Below are 26,786 nucleotides of genomic sequence, written 5' to 3'. Positions count from 1 at the left end.
TCCTCTTGCTCAGTTGTGCACCAGGGCCTCCCATTCCTTTTTCTATTCTGGTTAGGGCCAGTGTGCGCTGTTCTGTGAAGGGAGTAGTACACAGCATTGTATGAGATCTTCAGTTTCTTGGCAATTTCTCACATGGAATAGCCTTCATTTCACAGAACAAGAATAGACTGATGAGTTTCAGAAGAAAGGTCTGTTTCTGGCCATTTTGAACCTGCAATCGAATCCACAAATGATCCGCAAATGATGTGGCTGATGCTCCAGATACTCTACTAGTCTAAAGAAGGCCAGTTTTATTGCTTCTTTAATCAGGACAACAGTTTTCAGCTGTGCTAACATAATTGCAAAAGGGTTTTCTAATGATCAATTAGCCATTTAAAATGATAAACTTGGATTAGCTAACACAACGTGCCATTGGAACACAGGAGTGATGGTTGCTAATAATGGGCCTCTGTACGCCTATGTAGATATTCCATAAATCAGCCGTTTCCAGCTACAATAGTCATTTATAACATTAACAATGTCTACACTGTATTTCTGATGAATTTGATGTTCTTTTAAATGACAAAACATGTGCTTTTCTTTCAAAAACGAGGACATTTCTAATTGACCCCAAACTTTTGAACGGTAGTGTATATTTCAGGTGTAAAGGCTCTCCAAATCTGTTTTTGGATATTCAGAAATACTTTCCTAACCCTAAATAATATACAAGATCAGAATATTTTTTAATCCATAAATTGGTGCTGAAAAGGAGACGTGTGTATTTATTTTATTTATATATTTTCACTCCAGATACAAACATATACATACAAACAACAATTTACAGACTCACACGAACAATGACTACATCTCATCTGCCCCGCATGATCACACCTCCATCCCCAGTGCTAACGCTATTGTTTGCCACATGGCCTTAAATTACAGATCACAAATATTATGTCAGAAACAGCTGGTTGATGTGTATCTAGCTGAAATTTCTGTAATATTGACAACCAATGAGACAAGTGTTTGTGATATGTAATATACAATAAATAACTTCCTCGAGTGGAAAATACATCTGGGTTTATTTGTAGTGTAACCGATGTGAAATGGCTAGCTAGTTAGCAGTGGTGCGCGCTAATAGCGTTTCAATCGGTGACGTCACTCGCTTTGAGACCTTGAGGTAGTGGTTCCCCTTGCTCTGCAAGGGCCGCGGCTTTTGTGGAGCGATGGGTAACGATGCTTCGTGGGTGACTGTTGTTGATGTGTGCAGAGGGTCCCTGGTTCAAGCCCGGGTATGGGCGAGGGGACGGACTAAAGTTATACTGTTACAGTAGCATAGCTGTTTCTATACTTTTTCCTCTCACATACAGTAAAGGGCTGCAGAATGGAGAGCAAAGTGCTCTACGTTGTCCCCAGAGAGACAATCCTAAAAGAGAAAAGTCTGCTTTACGTCTGAATAATTCAGCATCTGGATATGGCTGGTTTATAAATACACTGCTCAAAAAAATAAAGGGAACACTAAAATAACACATCCTAGATCTAAATTAATGAAATATTCTAATGAAATACTTTTTTCTTTACATAGTTGAATGTGCTGACAACAAAATCACACAAAAATTATCAATGGAAATCAAATGTATCAAACCATGGAGGTCTGGATTTGGAGAACCACACTACAGGCTGATCCAACTTTGATGTAATGTCCTTAAAACAAGTCAAAATGAGGCTCAGTAGTGTGTGTGGCCTCCACGTGCCTGTATGACCTCCCTACAACGCCTGGGCATGCTCCTGATGAGGTGGCGGATGGTCTCCTGAGGGATCTCCTCCCAGACCTGGACTAAAGCATCCGCCAACTCCTGGACAGTCTGTGGTGCAACGTGGCGTTGGTGGATGGAGCGAGACATGATGCCCCAGATGTGCTCAATTGGATTCAGGTCCGGGGAACGGGCGGGCCAGTCCATAGAATCATCTTGCAGGAACTGCTGACACACTCCAGCCACATGAGGTCTAGCATTGTCTTGCATTAGGAGGAACCCAGGGCCAACCGCACCAGCATATGGTCTCACAAGGTGTCTGAGGATCTCATCTCAGTACCTAATGGCAGTCAGGCTACCTCTGGCGAGCACATGGAGGGCTGTGCGGCCCCCCAAAGAAATGCCACCCCACACCATGACTGACCCACCGCCAAACCGGTCATGCTGGAGGATGTTGCAGGCAGCAGAACGTTCTCCATGGCGTCTCCAGACTCTGTCACGTCTGTCACGTGCTCAGTGTGAACCTGCTTTCATCTGTGAAGTGCACAGGGCACCAGTGGCAAATTCGCCAATCTTGGTGTTCTCTGGCAAATGCCAAACGTCCTGCACGGTGTTGTGCTGTAAGCACAACCCCCACCTGTGGACGTCGGACCCTCATTCCACCCTCATGGAGTCTGTTTCTGACCATTTGAGCAGACACATGCACATTTGTGGCCTGCTGGAGGTCACTTTGCAGGGCTCTGGCAGTGCTCCTCCTGCTCCCCCTTGCACAAAGGCGGAGGTAGCGGTCCTGCTGCTGGGTTGTTGCCCTCCTACGGCCTCCTCCACATCTCCTGATGTACTGGCCTGTCTCCTGGTAGCACCTACATGCTCTGGACACTACGCTGACAGACACAGCAAACCTTCTTGCCACAGCTCGCATTGATGTGCCATCCTGGATGAGCTGCACTACCTGAGCCACTTGTGTGGGTTGTAGACTCCGTCTCATGCTACCACTAGAGTGAAAGCACCGCCAGCATTCAAAAGTGACCAAAACATCAGCCAGGAAGCATAGGAACTGAGAAGTGGTCTGTGGTTGCCACCTGCAGAACCACTCCTTTATTGGAGGTGTCTTGCTAAATGCCTATAATTTCCACCTGTTGTCTATTCCATTTGCACAACAGCATGTGAAATTGATTGTCAATCAGTGTTGCTTCCAAAGTGGACAGTTTGATTTCACAGAAGTGTGATCGACTTGGAGTTACATTGTGTTGTTTAAGTGTTCCCTTTATTTTTTTGAGCAGTGTAGATATGTCTGGATGCTGTATAGCAACAACATGGGACAGTATGGGAGGTTCAGTAAGGAACTCACGCAGCAAGAGACATTAGGGACATATGTAAATCAAATCAAATCAAATTTTATTTGTCACATACACATGGTTAGCAGATGTTAATGCGAGTGTAGCGAAATGCTTGTGCTTCTAGTTCCGACAATGCAGTAATAACAAGTAATCTAACTAACAATTCCAAAACTACTGTCTTGTACACAGTGTAAGGGGATAAAGAATATGTACATAAGGATATATGAATGAGTGATGGTACAGAGCAGCATAGGCAAGATACAGTAGATGGTATCGGGTACAGTATGTACAAATGAGATGAGTATGTAAACAAAGTGGCATAGTATAGTATAAAGTGGCTAGTGATACATGTATTACATAAGGATACCGTCGATGATATAGAGTACAGTATATACGTATGCATATGAGATGAATAATGTAGGGTAAGTAACATTTATATAAGGTAGCATTGTTTAAAGTGGCTAGTGATATATTTACATCATTTCCCATCAATTCCCATTATTAAAGTGGCTGGAGTTGAGTCAGTGTCAGTGTGTTGGCAGCAGCCACTCAGTGTTAGTGGTGGCTGTTTAACAGTCTGATGGCCTTGAGATAGAAGCTGTTTTTCAGTCTCTCGGTCCCAGCTTTGATGCACCTGTACTGACCTCGCCTTCTGGATGATAGCGGGGTGAACAGGCAGTGGCTCGGGTGGTTGATGTCCTTGATGATCTTTATGGCCTTCCTGTGACATCGGGTGGTATAGGTGTCCTGGAGGGCAGGTAGTTTGCCCCCGGTGATGCGTTGTGCAGACCTCACTACCCTCTGGAGAGCCTTACGGTTGAGGGCGGTGCAGTTGCCATACCAGGCGGTGATACAGCCCGCCAGGATGCTCTCGATTGTGCATCTGTAGAAGTTTGTGAGTGCTTTTGGTGACAAGCCGAATTTCTTCAGCCTCCTGAGGTTGAAGAGGCGCTGCTGCGCCTTCTTCACGATGCTGTCTGTGTGAGTGGACCAATTCAGTTTGTCTGTGATGTGTATGCCGAGGAACTTAAAACTTGCTACAAACAGTATAACAGTATAACTTTAGTCCGTCCCCTCGCCACGACCGGGCGCGAACCAGGGACCCTCTGCAAAAAATCAACACGTTTGGCTCTAGATTACACCTACCCTTACATACTTTACATTGTTTGCAATCTTACTTCTCTCAAATTTTGTGCACAAATTTGTTCACATCCATGTTAGTGAGCATTTCTCCTTTTCCAAGATAATCCATCCACTTGACATGTGTGGCATATCAAGAATCTTAATAAACAGTATGATCATTACACAGGTGCACCTTGTGCTGGGGACAATAAAAGGCCACTCTAAAATGTACAGTTTTGTCACACAACACAATGCCACAGATGTCTCAAGTTGAGGGAGTGTGCAATTGGCATGCTGACTGTAGGAATGTCCACCAGAGTTGTTGCCAGAGAATTTAATGTTCATTTCTCTACAATAAGCCGCCTCCAACATCAATTTAGAGAACTTGGCAGTACATCCAAACGGCCTCTGTGACGTAGAAGTCCGTCACTGGCCGCGGGCAGCATTTGGTTCTTTAACGCACGCACACATTCATCACTCCTCCCTGCTCCGTTATAAGATAACAATGTGGGTCGACACACAAGTTAACTTCTCTGTTTTAGTACATACATTTCACACTTATGTCAATGTTCATATATAATACAAATAATATGTATTTTACTTATCGATGTTATGGATGAGCGCGTTGTTTGTTTGTTCTGTTCCTCTCTCTCTCCATCTCTGTAGCTTCCGGGTATGATGCATAAGGACCCGAGCAAAGGGAATTGGGCTGACTTTGTAGTGCCTGTCCCAAATGGCTCATTAATGTAAATGTACATATTGAAAGACACTGTCAGTAGTGATGTAATTTTGCAAATGTTATGTTGTGATATTGTTTCATTAACATGTTGCAATGTATATACTTTCGTATGTTTGTTTAGTTAAATGGAAAATGTAGGTTTGACTAGGTAATTGCTTAATTAGTGTTAATTGTTCTGAGGGAGCCTCTCTTTCAGTTCAAAGACAGGGTCCTGAAAAAGAGATGTTTCTTTTTTTGCTGAGTTTAGTAGAATAAAGCTAACACAGCCAGGGCTGAATTACTTTTTATTTTTACATACCATGTGTTTGCAACAGTTGACAGAAGATTAATATTCCAATAAAAATACCCAGAAGCCTTTACAAGTTATTTCATTGGTCACATTAAATATACACAGTAGGGGGGGCACAAGAAACCATAGAAACAAAAGTATTGCTATTTACAAATGTTACTGTGACAATAAGACAATAACAAGCACTTACAGCAGAGCCCTCTGTACACTTTTAATCTTTCTAACTTTTCCATTTAAATCACTGGCTGGTCATTTCCTGTTAAGTCCTTGGGAATGTCAATGAGGTGGGTGAATGTCACTCATAAGTTGAGGTACCTGGTGGTCGTCTGTAAGGATCCTTCACTACTCTGACCTGTCACTATTGTACTTTACTGAGCCCCTGGCTGTGGTCTCCAGGCCTCACTCTGAGCTCTCTGCCAGCATCCTGGTGAAGTGTAGAGCAGCAGGTTCCTGGGTCAGATTGTGGAGGCTGTAGGCATGGCCTGTTGGACAACACAGGGAGAGGGTCAGAAGACATGGCCTGTTGGACAACACAGGGAGGGGGTCAGAAGACATGGCCTGTTGGACAACACAGGGAGAGGGTCAGAAGACATGGCCTGTTGGACAACACAGGGAGAGGGTCCGAAGACATGGTCTGTTGGACAACACAGGGAGATGGTCAGAAGACATGGCCTGTTGGACAACACAGGGAGGGGGTCAGAAGACATGGCCTGTTGGACAACACAGGGAGGGGGTCAGAAGACATGGCCTGTTGGACAACACAGGGAGAGGGTCCGAAGACATGGTCTGTTGGACAACACAGGGAGATGGTCAGAAGACATGGCCTGTTGGACAACACAGGGAGGGGGTCAGAAGACATGGCCTGTTGGACAACACAGGGAGGGGGTCAGAAGACATGGCCTGTTGGACAACACAGGGAGGGGGTCAGAAGACATGGCCTGTTGGACAACACAGGGAGGGGGTCAGAAGACATGGTCTGTTGGACAACACAGGGAGATGGTCAGAAGACATGGCCTGTTGGACAACACAGGGAGAGGGTCAGAAGACATGGCCTGTTGGACAACACAGGGAGAGGGTCAGAAGACATGGCCTGTTGGACAACACAGGGAGGGGGTCAGAAGACATGGCCTGTTGGACAACACAGGGAGGGGGTCAGAAGACATGGCCTGTTGGACAACACAGGGAGAGGGTCCGAAGACATGGCCTGTTGGACTACACAGGGAGGGGGTCAGAAGACATGGTCTGTCCTGGGTTAAAACTCACCACATGGGACCATGAAGGTCTGTCCTGGGTTATAATGGTTCTCTTTGCCATTGATCTTCACAGTTACTGAGCTGGTTAGGAGGTTATACACCTGGAACAACAACAACACACAGCTGGTTAGGAGGTTATACACCTGGAACAACAACAAAATACAGCTGGTTAGGAGGTTATACACCTGGAACAACAACAACACACAGCTGGTTAGGAGGTTATACACCTGAACAAATTGATACCCTTGTATAATAGAGATAATACCCGAGCCCTAAAGCCTCCAGAAAATGTTTAGGAACTGACGCTCCACCAACCTGGAGGTATTCCAACTAGCTGGTAAAAAGCGGTTCGGTCATCCTTCTTTTCCAGTCTTATTGAGCAGAATAAAAACAATCCAAAATGTATTTTGATACTGTCGCAAAGCTGACTAAAAAGCAGCATTCCCCAAGGGAGGATGGCCTAGCAGTAATTTGATCATGATGATTAGAAAACAGCTTATGGACTCTCTTTTAATATGCGTATTTCTGCAAAACTTTGTTGTCACGAGTCTGCACAGAACTGCCAGGACAGAACTGCCAACTGGACCCTATTCCAACTAAACTAATGAAAGAGCTACTTCCTGTGCTTGGCCCTCCTGTGTTGAACATCATAATTGGCTCACTATCCTCCGGATGTGCGCCAAGCTAACTAAAAGTGGCAGTAATAAAGCCTCTCCTGAAAAAGCCAAGCCTTGACTTGAAAAAAAAAAAGTATACATGTTTGAAACCTGACCGTTGTACATTACTTCAAATAATGAGGCATGTTTTTACCTTGCTTCAAAGTAGCCTAGCCAAAATCCATCCAGAGAAACATGGCAATTATTTTATAAAGGCTTCCTCGTGCCATTAACAGCATTTCACTCCTGTTCTATTGGTTTTCATATATATATAAAAAAAAGTGTTGTCTAGAAGCCAAAGACCCAATCCTAGTCATATTAGAAACCCCGTGCTAAGAACTATTCAATGCTGGTCTGACCAAACAGAATCCCTGCTTCATGATTGTTTTTTCTCACGCGGACTGGGATATGTTCCGGGTAGCTTCCAAGAATAACATTGACGAATACGAGTCGGTGAGTGAGTTTACCAGGATGTGTATAGGAGATGTTTCATCCACTGTGACTATTTGTTGCCATTGCATTCTACGGTTCTAACTGAGATTTTCATCTCTGTCACACCATTAGGTACGCTGTTAAGAACAGTGTTTTCCCACAAATTGCATTTTGGCAAATGTTTAAAAAAATGAGGTTGTGTCAGCTGCTTCATTACAGGAGTTGTTGAATAATAGGCCTTTCGACTGGAAGACATATGCAACAATAGCCAGCCTGTCTACATTAATCTCTTAGTGAAACATTTACATTCCTTGTATGCATGCATACTGTTAGGAAAATCATTTTACTGTTAGTAAAAATGTAAAATAAATACATTTGTTGACCGGTTAATAAGGGTCGGTTAGATTTTCATCTAGATTTTTTTTTTTAAGGAGTGAAATGTGATTCACAATATAAATCTAGATTTTTCTTAAAGTTCTCTCTGAATAAGCTTTGTTGCACAATTAGAAGGTCTAAAGACTGTATGTAAAATTATACCTCGGCTAAATATAAGCCTTCCACAACCATAAGACCCACTAATAATTACACCATTTTATCAAAACCTCTTTTTTGCTATAATCACTATTCTGTCTTTCAAAATTAAATTGTTACAAATGTAACTAGAACAATGCACATCCACTAATAATGACAAACATCTCGAGCAGGAATAATAGAATGTATTATTTCTTACAAATGTTCTTAGAATGTTAGCCCAGAATTATTACATACAACCGGGAAGAACTATTGGATATCAGAGCGGCGGTAACTCATCAGCACTAGAACCATTACGACCAGGAACACGACTTTCGCGAAGCAGATCCTTTGTTTGCACCCCCAAGGGCAATTGAACTGATTCCAGAAGCCGACCCGACCCTTAAAACCTACCCTAACCACAAACCGTGGATAGATGGCAGCATTCGCGCAAAACTGAAAGCGCAAAATACCGCATTTAACCGTGGCCAGGTGACTGGGAATATGGCTGAATACCAACAGTGTAGTTATTCCCTCCATAAGGCAATCAAACAGACAAACCGTCAGTATAGAGACAAAGTGGAGTCGCATTTGAACGGCTCAGACACGAGACGTATGTGGCAGACAATGACGGACTTCAAAAAAGAAAACTATCCTTGTCGTGGACACCGACATCTTGCTTCCAGACAAGCTAAACATCTTCTTTGCACACTTTGAGGATAACACAGTGCCACGGAAATGGCCTGCTACCAAGGACTGTGGGCTCTCCTCTGTGGCCGACGTGAGTAAGACATTTAAACATGTTTGGTGGAGGAGGAATAATGGTCTGGGGTTGTTTTTCATGGTTCGGGCCCCTTAGTTCCTGTGAAGGGAAATCTTGACGATACGGCATACACAGGGGCATTGTCATGCTGAAACAGGAAAGGGCCTTCCCCAAACTGTTGCCACAAAGGTCAAAGCACAGATTTTAGATGATTCTGTGCTTCGACCTTTGTGGCAACAGTTTGGGGAATGCCCTTTCCTGTTTCAGCATGACAATGCCCCTGTGCACAAAGCGAGGTCCATACAGAAATAATGGTTTGTTGAGATCGGTGTAGAAGAACTTGATTGGCCTGCACAGAACCCTGACCTCAACCCCATTGATATTGATTTGGAACACTGACTGCGAGCCTGGCCTAATCGCCAAACATCAGGGCTGTTGGTAATGTAGTGTATCTGACATCACACTGAACTCTGATATTGTCTTTGTAGAACGCGTAGGGGTGTATTCTGTGCTCAGTCAATGATTTCGATGTGAGAAACAGAGAACAGACCACAACCCCCTTCCAAGCTCAAATCGTTCATTCTTCGGATCTACACGATTCACGTGGATGGCCTATTTAGAAATAAAATGGCGAATATCGCAGAAAAGCGACAATTTTGCATCCCTGATGGTTTTAGGGATCAGGGGTTAAAGGTTACTCACAGTGCTAGGGCTGTTGTCGACCAGTAGAGGGTTAGGGGTTAGAGGTCAGGGTTACTCACAGTGGTGGCGCTGTGGTCCACCAGCAGAGGTTTCTTCATGTAGGAGCCCAGCAAGATCTTTCCATTGGAGAAGGTTTCAGCCAGCAGGTCCATCTTGTAACCAAGAGCTCTGTCTCGATACGAGAACCACTGGAAATGATCTGGGCTGATCTGGCCTCCCTCTGATAACACAACACAGGACAACATCACACTATTGTTGACCTATTGCCCCATCTCTGTCTGTGTGTACGTACGTTTCCCAGTGGCAGGCCAGAGCAAAGCCATCCAGTCTGTGAGGTTGGCCTTGTCCTCCAGCTGCAGTGTGATGGCTCTGAGAGGAGGAGCACAAAGCTCAGTCACAGCCTCAGGGTCCGACAGCACGATGCCAGGAGGGACAGACTGATGGACAGACGGATGGGGCGTCACTCTGAACGACTGGACACCTGTCATGAAGAGGGTAGGGTTAGAGGTCAGTGGAATAATAAGATAAGTTCCTGGGTTGGCTCTGCAGTCATCCTGGAAACAGGTCTGTCCAACACATCAGTGCCTTCAGAAAGTATTCACACCCCTTGACTTTGTCCACATTTTGTTGTTACATCCTGAATTTAAAATGAATTAAATAGAGATGTTTTGTGTGTCACTGGCCTACACACAATAGCCCATAATGTCAAATTGGAACTATGTTTTTAGAACATTTTACAAATAAATGAAAAATGAAAAGCTGAAATGTCTTGATTCAATAAGAATTCAACCCCTTTGTTATGGCAAGACTAAATAAGTTCAGGAGTAACAACTCGCTAAATGAGTCACATAAATTGCATGGACTGACTGTGTGACGTAATAGTATTGAACGACTGCCTCATCTCTATACCCTACACATAACCACGAGGCCAATGGTGACGTTAGGGTTGAATGGCTGTGATAGGAGAAAACAGGATGAATCGACAACATTGTAGTAACTCCACAATACTAACCTAATTGACATAGTGAAATGAAGGAAGCCTGTACAGAATAACAAATATTCCAGAACATGCATCCTGTTTGCAACGAGGCACTAAAGCAAAACTGCAAAAGATCTGGTAAAGCAATTTACATTTTGTCCTGAATACAAAGTGTTATGTTTGGGGCAAATCCAACACAACACATTACAGAGTACCAAACTCCATATGTTCAAGCATAGTGGTGGCTGCATCATGTTATGGGTATGCTTGTAATCGTTAAGGACTAGGGAGTTTTTCAGGATAAACAGAGTAGCACAAAGCACAGGCAAAAACCTATAGGAAATCCTGGTTCAGTCTGCCTTCCACCAGACACAGAGGTGAATTCACCTTTCAGCAGAACAATAAGGCCAAATCTGCACTGGAGTTACTTACCAAGAAGACAGTGAATGTTTCTGAGTGGCCGAGTTATAGTATTGACTTAAATCTACTTGAAAATCTATGGCAAGACCTGAAAATGGTTGTCTAGCAAAGATCAACAACCAATTTGACAGAGCTTCAAGAATTTTGAAAAGAAAAATGGGAAAATGTTGCACAATCCTGGTGTGCAAGCTTTTAGCAGCATACTCAGAAAGACTGCTGTAATATTTGCCAAAAGTGCTTATAGAAAGTATTGACTCAAGAGGGGGGGGGGAATACATAGGTAAATTATATATTTCTGCATTACATTTTCAATAAATTAGCAAACGTTTGGAAAACATATTTTCACTTTGTCATTAAGGAGTACTGTGTGTAGATGGGTGACTTTATTTGGATCCATTCTGAACTCAGGCTGTAACACAACAAAATAAGTCAAAAGGGTAGGAATACGTCCTGAAGGCTCTGTACTTTAAATGTCTCATATCAAACTTCACTTAAAGTGCAGATAAAATCCCAACACACTTTAAATTAAAACAATACATTGGAAAAGTCCAAGCAAACAAACAGGAATCAGTAAAACAGAAGCAATACAGGCACCATAGGACACACTAGAGGTTAGAACAATAGGCTCCATAGGACACACTAGGTTAGGACAACAGGCTCCATAGGACACACTAGGTTAGGACAACAGGCTCCATAGGACACACTAGGTTAGGACAACAGGCTCCATAGGACACACTAGGTTAGGACAACAGGCTCCATAGGACACACTAGGTTAGGACAACAGGCTCCATAGGACACACTAGGTTAGGACAACAGGCTCCATAGGACACACTAGGTTAGGACAACAGGCTCCATAGGACACACTAGGTTAGGACAATAGGCTCCATAGGACACACTAGGTTAGGACAATAGGCTCCATAGGACACACTAGGTTAGGACAATAAGCTCCATAGGACACACTAGGTTAGGACAATAGGCTCCATAGGACACACTAGGTTAGGACAACAGGCACCATAGGACACACTAGGTTAGGACAACAGGCTCCATAGGACACACTAGGTTAGGACAACAGGCTCCATAGGACACACTATGTTAGGACAACGGGCTCCATAGGACACAATAGGTTAGGACAATAGGCTCCATAGGACACACTAGGTTAGGACAATAGGCTCCATAGGACACACTAGGTTAGGACAACAGGCTCCATAGGACACACTAGGTTAGGACAACAGGCTCCATAGGACACACTAGGTTAGGACAACAGGCTCCATAAGACACACTAGGTTAGGACAACATGCACCATAGGACACACTAGGTTAGGACAACATGCACCATAGGACACACTAGGTTAGGACAACAGGCTCCATAGGACACACTAGGTTAGGACAATAGGCTCCATAGGACACACTAGGTTAGGACAACAGGATCCATAGGACACACTAGGTTAGGACAACAGGCTCCATAGGACACACTAGGTTAGGACAATAGGCTCCATAGGACAACAGGCTCCATAGGACACACTAGGTTAGGACAATAGGCTCCATAGGTCACACTAGGTTAGGACAATAGGCTCCATAGGACACACTAGGTTAGGACAATAGGCTCCATAGGACACACTAGGTTAGGACAACAGGCTCCATAGGACACACTAGGTTAGGACAACAGGCTCCATAGGACACACTAGGTTAGGACAACAGGCTCCATAAGACACACTAGGTTAGGACAACATGCACCATAGGACACACTAGGTTAGGACAACATGCACCATAGGACACACTAGGTTAGGACAACAGGCTCCATAGGACACACTAGGTTAGGACAATAGGCTCCATAGGACACACTAGGTTAGGACAACAGGATCCATAGGACACACTAGGTTAGGACAACAGGCTCCATAGGACACACTAGGTTAGGACAATAGGCTCCATAGGACAACAGGCTCCATAGGACACACTAGGTTAGGACAATAGGCTCCATAGGACAATAGGCTCCATAGGACACACTAGGTTAGGACAACAGGCTCCATAGGACACACTAGGTTAGGACAATAGGCTCCATAGGACACACTAGGTTAGGACAACATGCATCATAGGACACACTAGGTTAGGACAACAGGCTCCATAGGACACACTAGGTTAGGACAACAGGCTCCATAGGACACACTAGGTTAGGACAATAGGCTCCATAGGACAATAGGCTCCATAGGACAACAGGCTCCATAGGACACACTAGGTTAGGACAATAGGCTCCATAGGACACACTAGGTTAGGACAACAGGCTCCATAGGACACACTAGGTTAGGACAACAGGCTCCATAGGACACACTAGGTTAGGAAAATAGGCTCCATAGGACACACTAGGTTAGGACAACAGGCTCCATAGGACACACTAGGTTAGGACAACAGGCTCCATAGGACACACTAGGTTAGGACAACAGGCTCCATAGGACACACTAGGTTAGGACAATAGGCTCCATAGGACACACTAGGTTAGGACAATAGGCTCCATAGGACACAATAGGTTAGGACAACATGCACCATAGGACACAATAGGTTAGGACAACAGGCTCCATAGGAAACACTAGGTTAGGACAACAGGCTCCATAGGACACACTAGGTTAGGACAACAGGCTCCATAGGACACACTAGGTTAGGACAACAGGCTCCATAGGACACACTAGGTTAGGACAACAGGCTCCATAGGACACACTAGGTTAGGACAACATGCATCATAGGACACACTAGGTTAGTACAACAGGCTCCATAGGACACACTAGGTTAGGACAATAGGCTCCATAGGACACACTAGGTTAGGACAATAGGCTCCATAGGACACACTAGGTTAGGACAATAAGCTCCATAGGACACACTAGGTTAGGACAATAGGCTCCATAGGACACACTAGGTTAGGACAACAGGCACCATAGGACACACTAGGTTAGGACAACAGGCACCATAGGACACACTAGGTTAGGACAACAGGCTCCATAGGACACACTAGGTTAGGACAATAGGCTCCATAGGACACACTAGGTTAGGACAACAGGCTCCATAGGACACAATAGGTTAGGACAATAGGCTCCATAGGACACACTAGGTTAGGACAATAGGCTCCATAGGACACACTAGGTTAGGACAACAGGCTCCATAGGACACACTAGGTTAGAACAACAGGCTCCATAGGACACACTAGGTTAGGACAACAGGCTCCATAGGACACACTAGGTTAGGACAACATGCACCATAGGACACACTAGGTTAGGACAACATGCACCATAGGACACACTAGGTTAGGACAACAGGCTCCATAGGACACACTAGGTTAGGACAATAGGCTCCATAGGACACACTAGGTTAGGACAATAGGCTCCATAGGACACACTAGGTTAGGACAACAGGCTCAATAGGACACACTAGGTTAGGACAATAGGCTCCATAGGACAATAGGCTCCATAGGACAACAGGCTCCATAGGACAATAGGCTCCATAGGACACACTAGGTTAGGACAACAGGCTCCATAGGACACACTAGGTTAGGACAACAGGCTCCATAGGACACACTAGGTTAGGACAACAGGCTCCATAGGACACACTAGGTTAGGACAACAGGCTCCATAGGACACACTAGGTTAGGACAACAGGCTCCATAGGACACACTAGGTTAGGACAATAGGCTCCATAGGACAATAGGCTCCATAGGACAACAGGCTCCATAGGACACACTAGGTTAGGACAATAGGCTCCATAGGACACACTAGGTTAGGACAACAGGCTCCATAGGACACACTAGGTTAGGACAATAGGCTCCATAGGACAATAGGCTCCATAGGACAACAGGCTCCATAGGACACACTAGGTTAGGACAATAGGCTCCATAGGACACACTAGGTTAGGACAACAGGCTCCATAGGACACACTAGGTTAGGACAACAGGCTCCATAGGACACACTAGGTTAGGACAACAGGCTCCATAGGACACACTAGGTTAGGACAACAGGCTCCATAGGACACACTAGGTTAGGACAACAGGCTCCATAGGACACACTAGGTTAGGACAATAGGCTCCATAGGTCACACTAGGTTAGGACAATAGGCTCCATAGGACACACTAGGTTAGGACAATAAGCTCCATAGGACACACTAGGTTAGGACAACAGGCTCCATAGGACACACTAGGTTAGGACAACAGGCACCATAGGACACACTAGGTTAGGACAACAGGCTCCATAGGACACACTAGGTTAGGACAACAGGCTCCATAGGACACACTATGTTAGGACAACAGGCTCCATAGGACACAATAGGTTAGGACAATAGGCTCCATAGGACACACTAGGTTAGGACAATAGGCTCCATAGGACACACTAGGTTAGGACAACAGGCTCCATAGGACACACTAGGTTAGGACAACAGGCTCCATAGGACACACTAGGTTAGGACAACAGGCTCCATAAGACACACTAGGTTAGGACAACATGCACCATAGGACACACTAGGTTAGGACAACATGCACCATAGGACACACTAGGTTAGGACAACAGGCTCCATAGGACACACTAGGTTAGGACAATAGGCTCCATAGGACACACTAGGTTAGGACAACAGGATCCATAGGACACACTAGGTTAGGACAACAGGCTCCATAGGACACACTAGGTTAGGACAATAGGCTCCATAGGACAACAGGCTCCATAGGACACACTAGGTTAGGACAATAGGCTCCATAGGACAATAGGCTCCATAGGACAATAGGCTCCATAGGACACACTAGGTTAGGACAACAGGCTCCATAGGACACACTAGGTTAGGACAATAGGCTCCATAGGACACACTAGGTTAGGACAACATGCATCATAGGACACACTAGGTTAGGACAACAGGCTCCATAGGACACACTAGGTTAGGACAACAGGCTCCATAGGACACACTAGGTTAGGACAATAGGCTCCATAGGACAATAGGCTCCATAGGACAACAGGCTCCATAGGACACACTAGGTTAGGACAATAGGCTCCATAGGACACACTAGGTTAGGACAACAGGCTCCATAGGACACACTAGGTTAGGACAACAGGCTCCATAGGACACACTAGGTTAGGAAAATAGGCTCCATAGGACACACTAGGTTAGGACAACAGGCTCCATAGGACACACTAGGTTAGGACAACAGGCTCCATAGGACACACTAGGTTAGGACAACAGGCTCCATAGGACACACTAGGTTAGGACAATAGGCTCCATAGGACACACTAGGTTAGGACAATAGGCTCCATAGGACACAATAGGTTAGGACAACATGCACCATAGGACACAATAGGTTAGGACAACAGGCTCCATAGGAAACACTAGGTTAGGACAACAGGCTCCATAGGACACACTAGGTTAGGACAACAGGCTCCATAGGACACACTAGGTTAGGACAACAGGCTCCATAGGACACACTAGGTTAGGACAACAGGCTCCATAGGACACACTAGGTTAGGACAACATGCATCATAGGACACACTAGGTTAGTACAACAGGCTCCATAGGACACACTAGGTTAGGACAATAGGCTCCATAGGACACACTAGGTTAGGACAATAGGCTCCATAGGACACACTAGGTTAGGACAATAAGCTCCATAGGACACACTAGGTTAGGACAATAGGCTCCATAGGACACACTAGGTTAGGACAACAGGCACCATAGGACACACTAGGTTAGGACAACAGGCACCATAGGACACACTAGGTTAGGACAACAGGCTCCATAGGACACACTAGGTTAGGACAATAGGCTCCATAGGACACACTAGGTTAGGACAACAGGCTCCATAGGACACAATAGGTTAGGACAATAGGCTCCATAGGACACACTAGGTTAGGACAATAGGCTCCATAGGACACACTAGGTTAGGACAACAGGCTCCATAGGACACACTAGGTTAGAACAACAGGCTCCATAGGACACACTAGGTTAGGACAACAGGCTCCATAGGACACACTAGGTTAGGACAACATGCACCATAGGACACACTAGGTTAGGACAACATGCACCATAGGACACACTAGGTTAGGACAACAGGCTCCATAGGACACACTAGGTTAGGACAATAGGCTCCATAGGACACACTAGGTTAGGACAATAGGCTCCATAGGACACACTAGGTTAGGACAACAGGCTCAATAGGACACACTAGGTTAGGACAATAGGCTCCATAGGACAATAGGCTCCATAGGACAACAGGCTCCATAGGACAATAGGCTCCATAGGACACACTAGGTTAGGACAACAGGCTCCATAGGACACACTAGGTTAGGACAACAGGCTCCATAGGACACACTAGGTTAGGACAACAGGCTCCATAGGACACACTAGGTTAGGACAACAGGCTCCATAGGACACACTAGGTTAGGACAACAGGCTCCATAGGACACACTAGGTTAGGACAATAGGCTCCATAGGACAATAGGCTCCATAGGACAACAGGCTCCATAGGACACACTAGGTTAGGACAATAGGCTCCATAGGACACACTAGGTTAGGACAACAGGCTCCATAGGACACACTAGGTTAGGACAATAGGCTCCATAGGACAATAGGCTCCATAGGACAACAGGCTCCATAGGACACACTAGGTTAGGACAATAGGCTCCATAGGACAACAGGCTCAAGGCTCCGTACTTACAGATGTCGTCATTCTCTTCATAATCCTCCAGTTCAATCATGGAAGACGGTCCGCTTTTGAACCCTTTTATCCTGTTGACAAAAAGGAATGGATCTCCTGACAGTGTCATGTTGGACAACAGTCACTCATAACGTTGTTTAGAAGAGAAGCAACAGTCAGAAATACACCATATATATACATATATATATATATACATACATACACATACAGCAGTATGTGGAAACCCCTTCAAGTTGGTGGATCTGTCTATTTCAGCCACACCCGTTGGTGGAATCGGCTATTTCAGCCACACCCGTTGGTGGAATTGGCTATTTCAGCCACACCCGTTGCTGACAAGTGTATAAAATTGGACTCTGGAGCAGTGGAAACGTGCTCTCTGGAGTGATGAATCACGCTTCACCATCTGGCGGATGCCAGGAGTACGCTACCTGTCCCAATGCATAGTGCAAACTGTAAAGTTTGGTGGGGGAGGAATAAAGGCCTGGGGCTGTTTTTCATAGTTCGGGCTAACCCCCTTAGTTCCAGTGAATCTTAACGCTACAGCGTACAATGACATTCTAGATGATTCTGTGCTTCCAACTTTGTGGCAACAGTTTGGAGAAGGCCCTTTCCTGTTTTACCATGACAATGCCCCCGTGCACAAAGCGATGTCCTGGGGCGGCAGGTAGCCTAGTGGTTAGAGTGTTGGACTTGTAACTGAAAGGTTGCAATATCGAATCCCCGAGCTGAACAGGGTAAAAATCTATCGTTCTGCCCCTGAACAAGGCAGTTGTTCCTAAGCCGTCATTGAAAATAAGAATTTGTTCTTAACTGACTTGCATAGTTAAATAAAGGTAAAATACAATGAAAACAGTGTTTAGAAGCAACAATCAGAAGTAAAAGATGCTGAGAAGCAACAGTTAGAACTAACAAGTCGACCGATTATGATTTTTCAACGCAGATAACGATTATTGGAGGACCAAAAAAAGCCTATACCGATTAATCGGCCGATTTTTTATTTTATTTACAGTGGGGCAAAAAAGTATTTAGTCAGCCACCAATTGTGCAAGTTCTCCCAATTAAAAAGATGAGAGAGGCCTGTAATTTTCATCATAGGTACACTTCAACTATGACAGACAAAATGAGAAGAAAAAAAATCTAGAAAATCACATTGTAGGATTTTTTAATGAATTGACTAGAATATGCATTTAATTGACAGATTAGGATAGAAAACACTCTAAAGTTTCCAAAACTGTCAAAAATATTGTCTGTGAGTATAACAGAACTGATATTGCAGGCGAAACCATGAGAAAAATCAAACCAGGAAGTGGCTTCTATTTTGAAAACTCCATGTTCCATAGCCTCCCATTGCTCCATTTAAAGGGATATCAATCAGATTCCTTTTCCTATCGCTTCCTCAAGGTGTCAACAGTCTTTAGACATAGTTTCAAGCTTTTATTTTGAAAAATGAGCCAGAACGATAACATCGCGTCAAGTGGTCACATGAGTTTTGCTCGTGCAACAGAGTTTGGATAGGTATTGCTTTTCCCTCTCCTACTGTGAAAGACATTTGCGGTTGAGGATTGATTATAAAAAACGTTTGACATGTTTCTGTGGACATTACGGATATTATTTGGAATTTGTCTGCGTTGTCGTGACCGCTTTTTCCTGTGGATTTCTGAACATAATGCACCAAACAAACAGGTATTTTGGATATAAAAATAATCTTAATGGAACAAAAGGAACATTAATTATGTAAATGGGAGTCTCGTGAGTGAAAACATCCGAAGATCAAAGGTAAACAATTAATTTGATTGCTTTTCTGATTTCCGTGACCGAGCTACCTGATGCTAAGTGTACTTAATGTTTTGTCATGCGATCGATAAACTTACACAAACGCTTGGATTGCTTTCGCTGTAAAGCATAATTTCAATATCTGAGATGACAGGTGGATTAACAAAAGGCTAAACTGTGTTTTGCAATATTGCACTCATGAATATGAATATTTTTAGTAATATTATTTGACTGAGGCACTATGCTATTCAGCGGTTGCTGTTGACAATTATCCCGCTTAAGGGATGGGTAGCGTCAAGAAATTAAGGTATGATTAATATGATTGTATATGTAATTCTGTGTGATTAGTTAGGTATTTAGTAAATAAATAATTAAACCCAATTCTGTATTGCTGATTCAACTTGTTAGCCAGGGTTCGTGAAGATAACCAAGAATTTACAACTTTTTCAGATGAGACTGAAGTAAGGTGACGATTAATATTGACTGCTATAGATGTAAAATATTACTAGGTCTTTAAGAGTTTATTCGGAAGATAACAGCTCTATAAACATTATTTCGTTGTGCCCCGACTTTCTAGTTAATTACATTTACATGATTAGCTCAATCAGGTAATATTAATTACGGAGAAAGGATTTTATAGAATAGCATGTCATATCACTTATTCCGGCATAGCCAAAGACACGACAAGAAGCAACAGTCAAAAGTAACATGTAGAGAAGCAACAGTCAAAAGTAGCGTGTTGAGAAGCAACAGTCAAAAGTAGCGTGTTGAGAAGCAACAGTCAAAAGTAGCGTGTTGAGAAGCAACAGTCAAAAGTAGCGTGTTGAGAAGCAACAGTCAAAAGTAGCGTGTTGAGAAGCAACAGTCAGAAGTAAGTAGTATTTGGGAGTGTACTTACGTGTTGTCTGAGAGTCGGTTGTTGCTTTGGGAGAAGTCTCGGTGTATGGTCTTCTTTTTCCCCAGCTGTCCAACAGGCTCTATGCAGACAGTACTGGCACTCAGATCCACAGGGCTGGAGCTCCTGTCACTGGTTGGGTCCTGGGAGGGGTCATTAGCTGGCCCAGAGCTGAGGCCGATGCTGGGGCTCTGGGCTGACTGCTCCTCAGGCGCTCTAGGGAATAGCGTTTTCCTCCCCAAAGTCTGCCACGTGCTGCTTCTGACCGTGGCCACCGGGAGCGCTCCTCTGCCCGAGGAGAAGACGGCGCCAATGGTGGCCAGAGAGCACTTGACCGTCTTGGGGGCGGAGAGGTCCTTCCTCTTCAGCGGTGTCTGAACTCCTCCAGGTCGAGTTGAGGAGGCTGTGTTGCCATTCTGAGGGGGTCCAAGGAACTTACTTCTCTCCACCTTGCGAGTTTTTGGGTTCGGCTGTGGTTGAGGGGGTGAAGGTTTTTTGGGGTAAGGCTGGGATTGTTGAGGGAATGAAGAGGTGCTGTCAGCGTTCTCTGGGGGGTTGTTGGTGACCCACCAGTTCCCTGGAGCTTTCCTCCTCCTGCTGCGTTTCTCTGGAGCCTCCCTGGCCTGACGCCACTGCCTGCTGGGGGTAACGGTAGTGGGGTAGGCATCACTCCTGCTGGGGATAACGGTAGCAGAGTGGGGGGTAATGTCACTCTGGGGTTTACACTTGGGATGGCGGGTATAGATCCAGTCAAACACCTTCTCACCTGAGAAGAGACACAAGCAGAACACAAAATCACCACATATTTAAATAACAGCTGTTTGAGATGACAGAGTACATATTTTGTATTTTACTAAGTTTGATTTATGAGTGAGCTATATTAACTTGAAGGAAAAGGGTGGTGTTAGTATGAAGCCTTACTTGGGGTGAGTGTATGCTGTCTGAGAGGGCTGGGCATGGGACTGAGCCCCCCCAGCTCCTGTTGCTCCTCCTGCTGCTCTGCCGTAGAGGCCTCAGCCTCCTCCTCTTCTCTCTGACCTTCAGGCCTCGCTGGTTCCTCTCTACTGGTCGTCTTTTGCTTCTTAGTTCTGCCCCTCTTGGGCTTCTCTGCTTTATGCTCTGCAGTCTGATTGGACCAGGGTTTATTTTCTGTGGTCTGATTGGACAAAGGTTTATTTTCTGCGGTTTGATTGGACGAGGGTTTCTTCTTTGCGTTCTGATTAAACAAGGGTCTTGATGTCCCCTCCTCTTGCCCTGACTCCACAGAGGAATATCTTGCTGGTTTGGTTTTTGTTTTCTTGTTATTGTGTTTGTACTTGTTTGCTGTGTGTGTGTTGACTGTCTCTGTGACCTGTGTGTTGAAAGGGCTGGTGAGCCACCAGGGACCAGGCTTGATCCTCTTCCTCTTCCCTGCTGACTGGGTTAGCTGGCCGGCCTGGGAGGAGTCAGCCTCACCTGTAGGGGAGGGGCCGACCTCCTTGGCTTTACGATTGGCTGGGACCTTGACTAGTCTCTGTCCTGTCGGTGCCAACTGTAGAACTGTGGAGGAAAGACAACATCTAGCCTAGATTTTTATGTGCACTACATTTTTCCATTGATTTTTTTGTGAATATTTTTATTTTGTTGTTTTTATTGTTGAGAGCAAAACATACAGTCAAAGTCGGAAGTTTACATACACCTTAGCCAAATACAGTTAAACTCAGTTTTTCACAATTCCTGACATTTAATCCTAGTAAAAATTCCCTGTTTTAGGTCAGTTAGGATCACCACTTTATTTTAATAATGTGAAATGTCAGAATAATAGTAGAGAGAATGATTTATTTCAGCTTTTATTTCTTTAATCAGAAGTTGTGGTTAAAGTTTACATACACGCAATTACTATTTGGTAGCATTGCCTTTAAATTGTTTAACTCGGGTCAAACGATTTGGGTAGCCTTCCACAAGCTTCCCACAATAAGTTGGGTGAATTTTGGCCCATTCCTCCTGACAGAGGTGGTGTAACTGAGTCAGGTTTGTAGGCCTCCTGACAGAGCTGGTGTAGCTGAGTCAGGTTTGTAGGCCTCCTGACAGAGCTGGTGTAACTGAGTCAGGTTTGTAGGCCTCCTGACAGAGCTGGTGTAACTGAGTCAGGTTTGTAGGCCTCCTGACAGAGGTGGTGTAACTGAGTCAGGTTTGTAGGCCTCCTTGCTCGCACACGCTTTTTCAGTTTTGTTTTCTAATTCTCTATAGGATTGAGGTCAGGGCTTTGTGATGGCCACTCTAATGCCTTGACTTTGTTGTCCTTAAGCCATTTTGCAACAACTTTGGAAGTATGCATGGGGTCATGGTCGCAAATGGGTCTTCCAAATGGACAAAGCTTTAACTTCCTGACTGATGTCTTGAGATGTTGCTTCAATATATCCACCTAATTTTCCTACCTCATGATTCCATCTATTTTGTGAAGTGCACCAGTCCCTCCTGCAGCAAAGCACCCCCACAAAAGGATGCTGCCACCCCAGTGCTTCACGGTTGGAATGGTGTTCTTCGGCTTACAAGCCTCCCCCTTTTTCCTCCAAACATTATGATGGTCATTATGGCCAAACAGTTCTATTTTTGCTTCATCAGTATAGAGGACATTTCTTCAAAAAGTACGATCTTTGTCCCCATGCGCAGTTGCAAACCGTAGTCTGGTCTTGAAATAAATCAACAAATACACCTCCAATTGACTCAAATGATCTCAATTAGAAGAATCAGAAGCTTCTAAAGCCACGACATCATTTTCTGGAATTTTCCAAGCAGTTTAAAAGCACAGTCAACTTAGTGTATGTAAACTTCTGACCCACTGGAATTGTGATACTGTGAATTATAAGTTAAATATTATGTCTAAACAATTGTTGGAAAAATTACTTGTGTCATACACAAAGTAGATGTCCTAACCGACTTGCCAAAACCATAGTTTGTAAACAAGAAATTTGTGGTTGAAAAACAAGTTCTAATGTCTCCAACTTAAGTGTATGTAAACTTCCGGCGTTCAACTGTATTCCTATACCTACAAATTATACAACTTGAACTTGTGATGAACATTGTAGTCAAAGAAACCATTGTGATGTGTGATGTTAGCTGATCTTACCTGGTGAAACATCCTGGTCTGAAGCAGCTTCACTCTCCTCCTCCATGCTGACGGGCTCCTCCCCAGCTCCAGCTGACAGTCTCCTGGTCTTCCCAGACTGCAGGCCTCGTCCTCGGCTCGTCTTGGGGTTCACCTTGTTACCTTGGATACCAGCTTGGAATTTAGATATTCTGGGAACTTTCTTTTCTGTTTTGGTGCGGGCTTTCGATTGGCTGGGTTTAGGCTTAGCCCCTCCTCCTGGTTCCAGGTGACCTGCTGTCGTTGGTTCAGATAACGGGTTGTTGACCTTCTTCTTCGGGTCTTGTTCTATGTGGTCTGCCTCGACAGGCCCATCACCCTGGGGACTTGAGTCCCTCTTTTTCCTGGCTGACTTGGTGAGGACAGGTATGAGGGAGGAGCCTCCAGTAGCATTCTTCTCTTTAGTTTTCACTTCAGCTGTCCCTCCTGATCTCAGCTTGGCTGTATCCTTCTCTGATTGGCTGGCCTTGGTGAGTGTGTCAGCTGAGGCGTCATTACTGCTGTATGATTGATCCTTCTGCTGCGGTTGAGGTGTGGCTGTGGTCCTGTTGGGGTCAGTCTTCCTGCGAAGGGAGAACCAGGAAGGACCATCGTCCTCCAGGATCAGGAAGTCATCCTCCAGGTCGGTGAGAGGAGCTTCTCTCACTGGAGACGCCAGGGCTTTCCTAGGGCAGAAACACAGCATTAACCCTTTCCTAGGGCTAAACAGAAACACAGCATTAACCCTTTCCTAGGGCAGAAACACAGCATTAACCCTTTCCTAGGGCAGAAACACAGCATTAACCCTTTCCTAGGGCAGAAACACAGCATTAACCCTTTCCTAGGGCAGAAACACAGCATTAACCCTTTCCTAGGGCAGAAACACAGCATTAACCCTTTCCTAGGGCTGAACTTGTGAGAAGGTGGGAAGGGTCCGTGGACACTTCCCACCTTGGAATGGATGGGTATGATGAGTGTGTTTCATTTGGTGACTTCAGAGAGGACAGGAAACACACATGACGATTAGAGGTCGACCCCTTTGTTTTTTTTACACCTTTATTTAATCTTTATTTAACCAGGCAAGTCAGTTAAGAACACATTCTTATTTTCAATGACGGCCTAGGAACGGTGGGTTAACTGCCTCGCTCAGGGGCAGAATGACAGATTTTCACCTTGTCAGCTCGGGGGATTCAATCTTGCAACCTTACAGTTAACTTGTCCAACGCTCTAACCACCTGCCTCTCATTGCACTCCACGAGGAGACTGCCTGTTACGCGAATGCAGTAAGGTAAGTAAGTAATGCAGTAAGGTAAGTTGCTAGCTAGCATTAAACTTATCTTATAAAAAGCAATCAATCAATCATAATCACTAGTTAACTACACATGGTTGATGATATTACTAGTTTATCTAGCATGTCCTGCGTTGCATATAATCGATGCGGTGCGTATCGTTGCTCCAACGTGTACCTAACCATAAACATAAATGCCTTTCTTAAAATCAATACACAGAAGTATATATTTTTAGACCTGCATATTTAGCTAAAAGAAATCCAGGTTAGCAGGCAATATTAACCAGGTGAAATTGTGTCACTTCTCTTGCGTTCATTGCACGCAGAGTCAGTGTCTATGCAACAGTTTTGGGCCGCCTAATTTGCCAGAATTTTACGTAATTATGACATAACATTGAAGGTTGTGCAATGTAACAGGAATATTTAGACTTATGGATGCCACCCGTTACAATAAAATACGGAACGGTTCCGTATTTCACTGAAAGAATAAACGTCTTGTTTTCGAGATGATAGTTTCTGGATTCGACCATATTAATGGTCCTAAGGCTCGTATTTCTGTGTGTTATTAAGTCTATGATTTCATTGAGCAGTCTGACTGAGCGATGGTAGGCAGCAGCAGGCAGTCATTCAAACAGCACATTAGTGTGTTTGCCAGCAGCTGTTTATGACTTCAAGCCTATCAACTCCCGAGATTAGGCTGGTGTAACCGATGTGAAATGGCTAGCTAGTTAGCGAGGTGTGCGCTAATAGCGTTTCAAACGTCACTCGCTCTGAGACTTGGAGTGGGTGTTCCCCTTGCTCTGCATGGGTAACGCTGCTTCGAGGGTGGCTGTTGTCGTTGTGTTCCTGGTTCGAGCCCAGGTAGTGGCGAGGAGAGGGACGGAAGCTATACTGTTACACTGGCAATACTAAAGTGCCTATAAGAACATCCAATAGTCAAAGGTTAATGAAATACAAATGGTATAGAGAGAAATAGTCCTATAATTCATATAATAACTACAACCTAAAACTTCTTACCTGGGAATATTGAAGACTCGTGTTAAAAGGAACCACCAGCTTTCATATGTTCTCATGTTCTGAGCAAGGAACTGAAACATTAGCTACATGGTACATATTACACTTTTACTTTCTTCTCCAACACTTTGTTTTTGCATTATTTAAACCAAATTGAACAAGTTTCATTATTTATTTGAGGCTAAATTGATTTTATTTATGTATTATATTAAGTTAAAATAAGTGTTCATTCAGTATTGTTGTAATTGTCATTATTACAAATAATTGTTATTTTTATTTAATCGTCCGATTAATCGGTATCGACTTTTTTTGGTCCTCCAATAATCGGTATCGGTGTTCAAAAATCATAAGCGGTCGGCCTCGAATGACTACATCTCTGAATATGTACATTTCTCAATTATGGGGTTTGCATTTAATTATTGTATAAAATTAATGAGTAAAGATGAAACTATTTGTGAAATTATGTAATATGATGTTAAACCTTTAATGTGAAAGAATTGTATGGCGTCATGGACCAGCCCTTTTCTACTGTTACGAATTGAAACCCCTCCTGAGGAAATCCTCTTCAGACCACGCGTACCTCAAGTGGACACCGAGGGGGCACAAAGACCTCAGTATAAGCTAAGGTTGTAATGGTGGTTGAATTCCTAACCATACCACGTGTAGCATTGGCTACACGGCTGGAAATGGTTGAACTCTGAGACTATCGATCCCTACAGAATAAGAGCAAATCTTAGATACGAATTACTAGTCTTCATATCTACTGTTTGTTTGCTTATGCATTTATGTGATTATTTAGTTAATAAATAAATTATTATGACATTTGATGTATGGATGATTCATAGTGAAGACTGGGTTTGTGCAGATAAACAATTTATGATGTTTGGAATGAGACTAACGTGAGTTAAAGAATAATTCATTAATTAGAAGAGTTCAATTCGGAAAATTATAACTTTGTAGTCTGAAGATTTTCCTTGGTGCCCTGACTTCCTAGTTAATTATATTTACATGATTATATTAATCACGTAATAATAATTACAGAGAATTGATTTGATAACATAACAGTCTTCACTTTAATGCCAAAGACACGACATATTAGTAAC

General features: G+C 44.1%; 1 protein-coding gene across 2 annotated transcripts in view; it reads right to left on the bottom strand.

Annotated features, from left to right (window-relative positions):
* Positions 1-5,200: 5,200 nt before the first annotated feature.
* LOC139366857 (protein piccolo) overlaps positions 5,201-26,786 on the bottom strand; it is a 48,322-nt gene continuing 26,736 nt past the window's right edge. For both annotated transcript variants that reach the window (XM_071104548.1, XM_071104549.1), the window contains 8 exons: positions 23,385-24,067; positions 21,197-21,814; positions 20,279-21,041; positions 17,608-17,678; positions 9,832-10,020; positions 9,599-9,759; positions 6,487-6,577; positions 5,201-5,705 (listed from right to left, as the gene is read on the bottom strand). In XM_071104548.1, coding sequence (XP_070960649.1) covers positions 5,623-5,705; positions 6,487-6,577; positions 9,599-9,759; positions 9,832-10,020; positions 17,608-17,678; positions 20,279-21,041; positions 21,197-21,814; positions 23,385-24,067 — 2,659 coding nt within the window. In that variant the 3' untranslated portion in view covers positions 5,201-5,622. The remainder of the gene's footprint in view (positions 5,706-6,486; positions 6,578-9,598; positions 9,760-9,831; positions 10,021-17,607; positions 17,679-20,278; positions 21,042-21,196; positions 21,815-23,384; positions 24,068-26,786) is intronic.

Source organism: Oncorhynchus clarkii, chromosome 15 (assembly GCF_045791955.1).
Source record: "Oncorhynchus clarkii lewisi isolate Uvic-CL-2024 chromosome 15, UVic_Ocla_1.0, whole genome shotgun sequence".
Taxonomy (NCBI): Eukaryota; Metazoa; Chordata; class Actinopteri; order Salmoniformes; family Salmonidae; genus Oncorhynchus; species Oncorhynchus clarkii.
The sequence above is the reverse complement of the archived record's forward strand: the minus strand, read 5'-3'. Positions and strand labels throughout refer to the sequence as shown.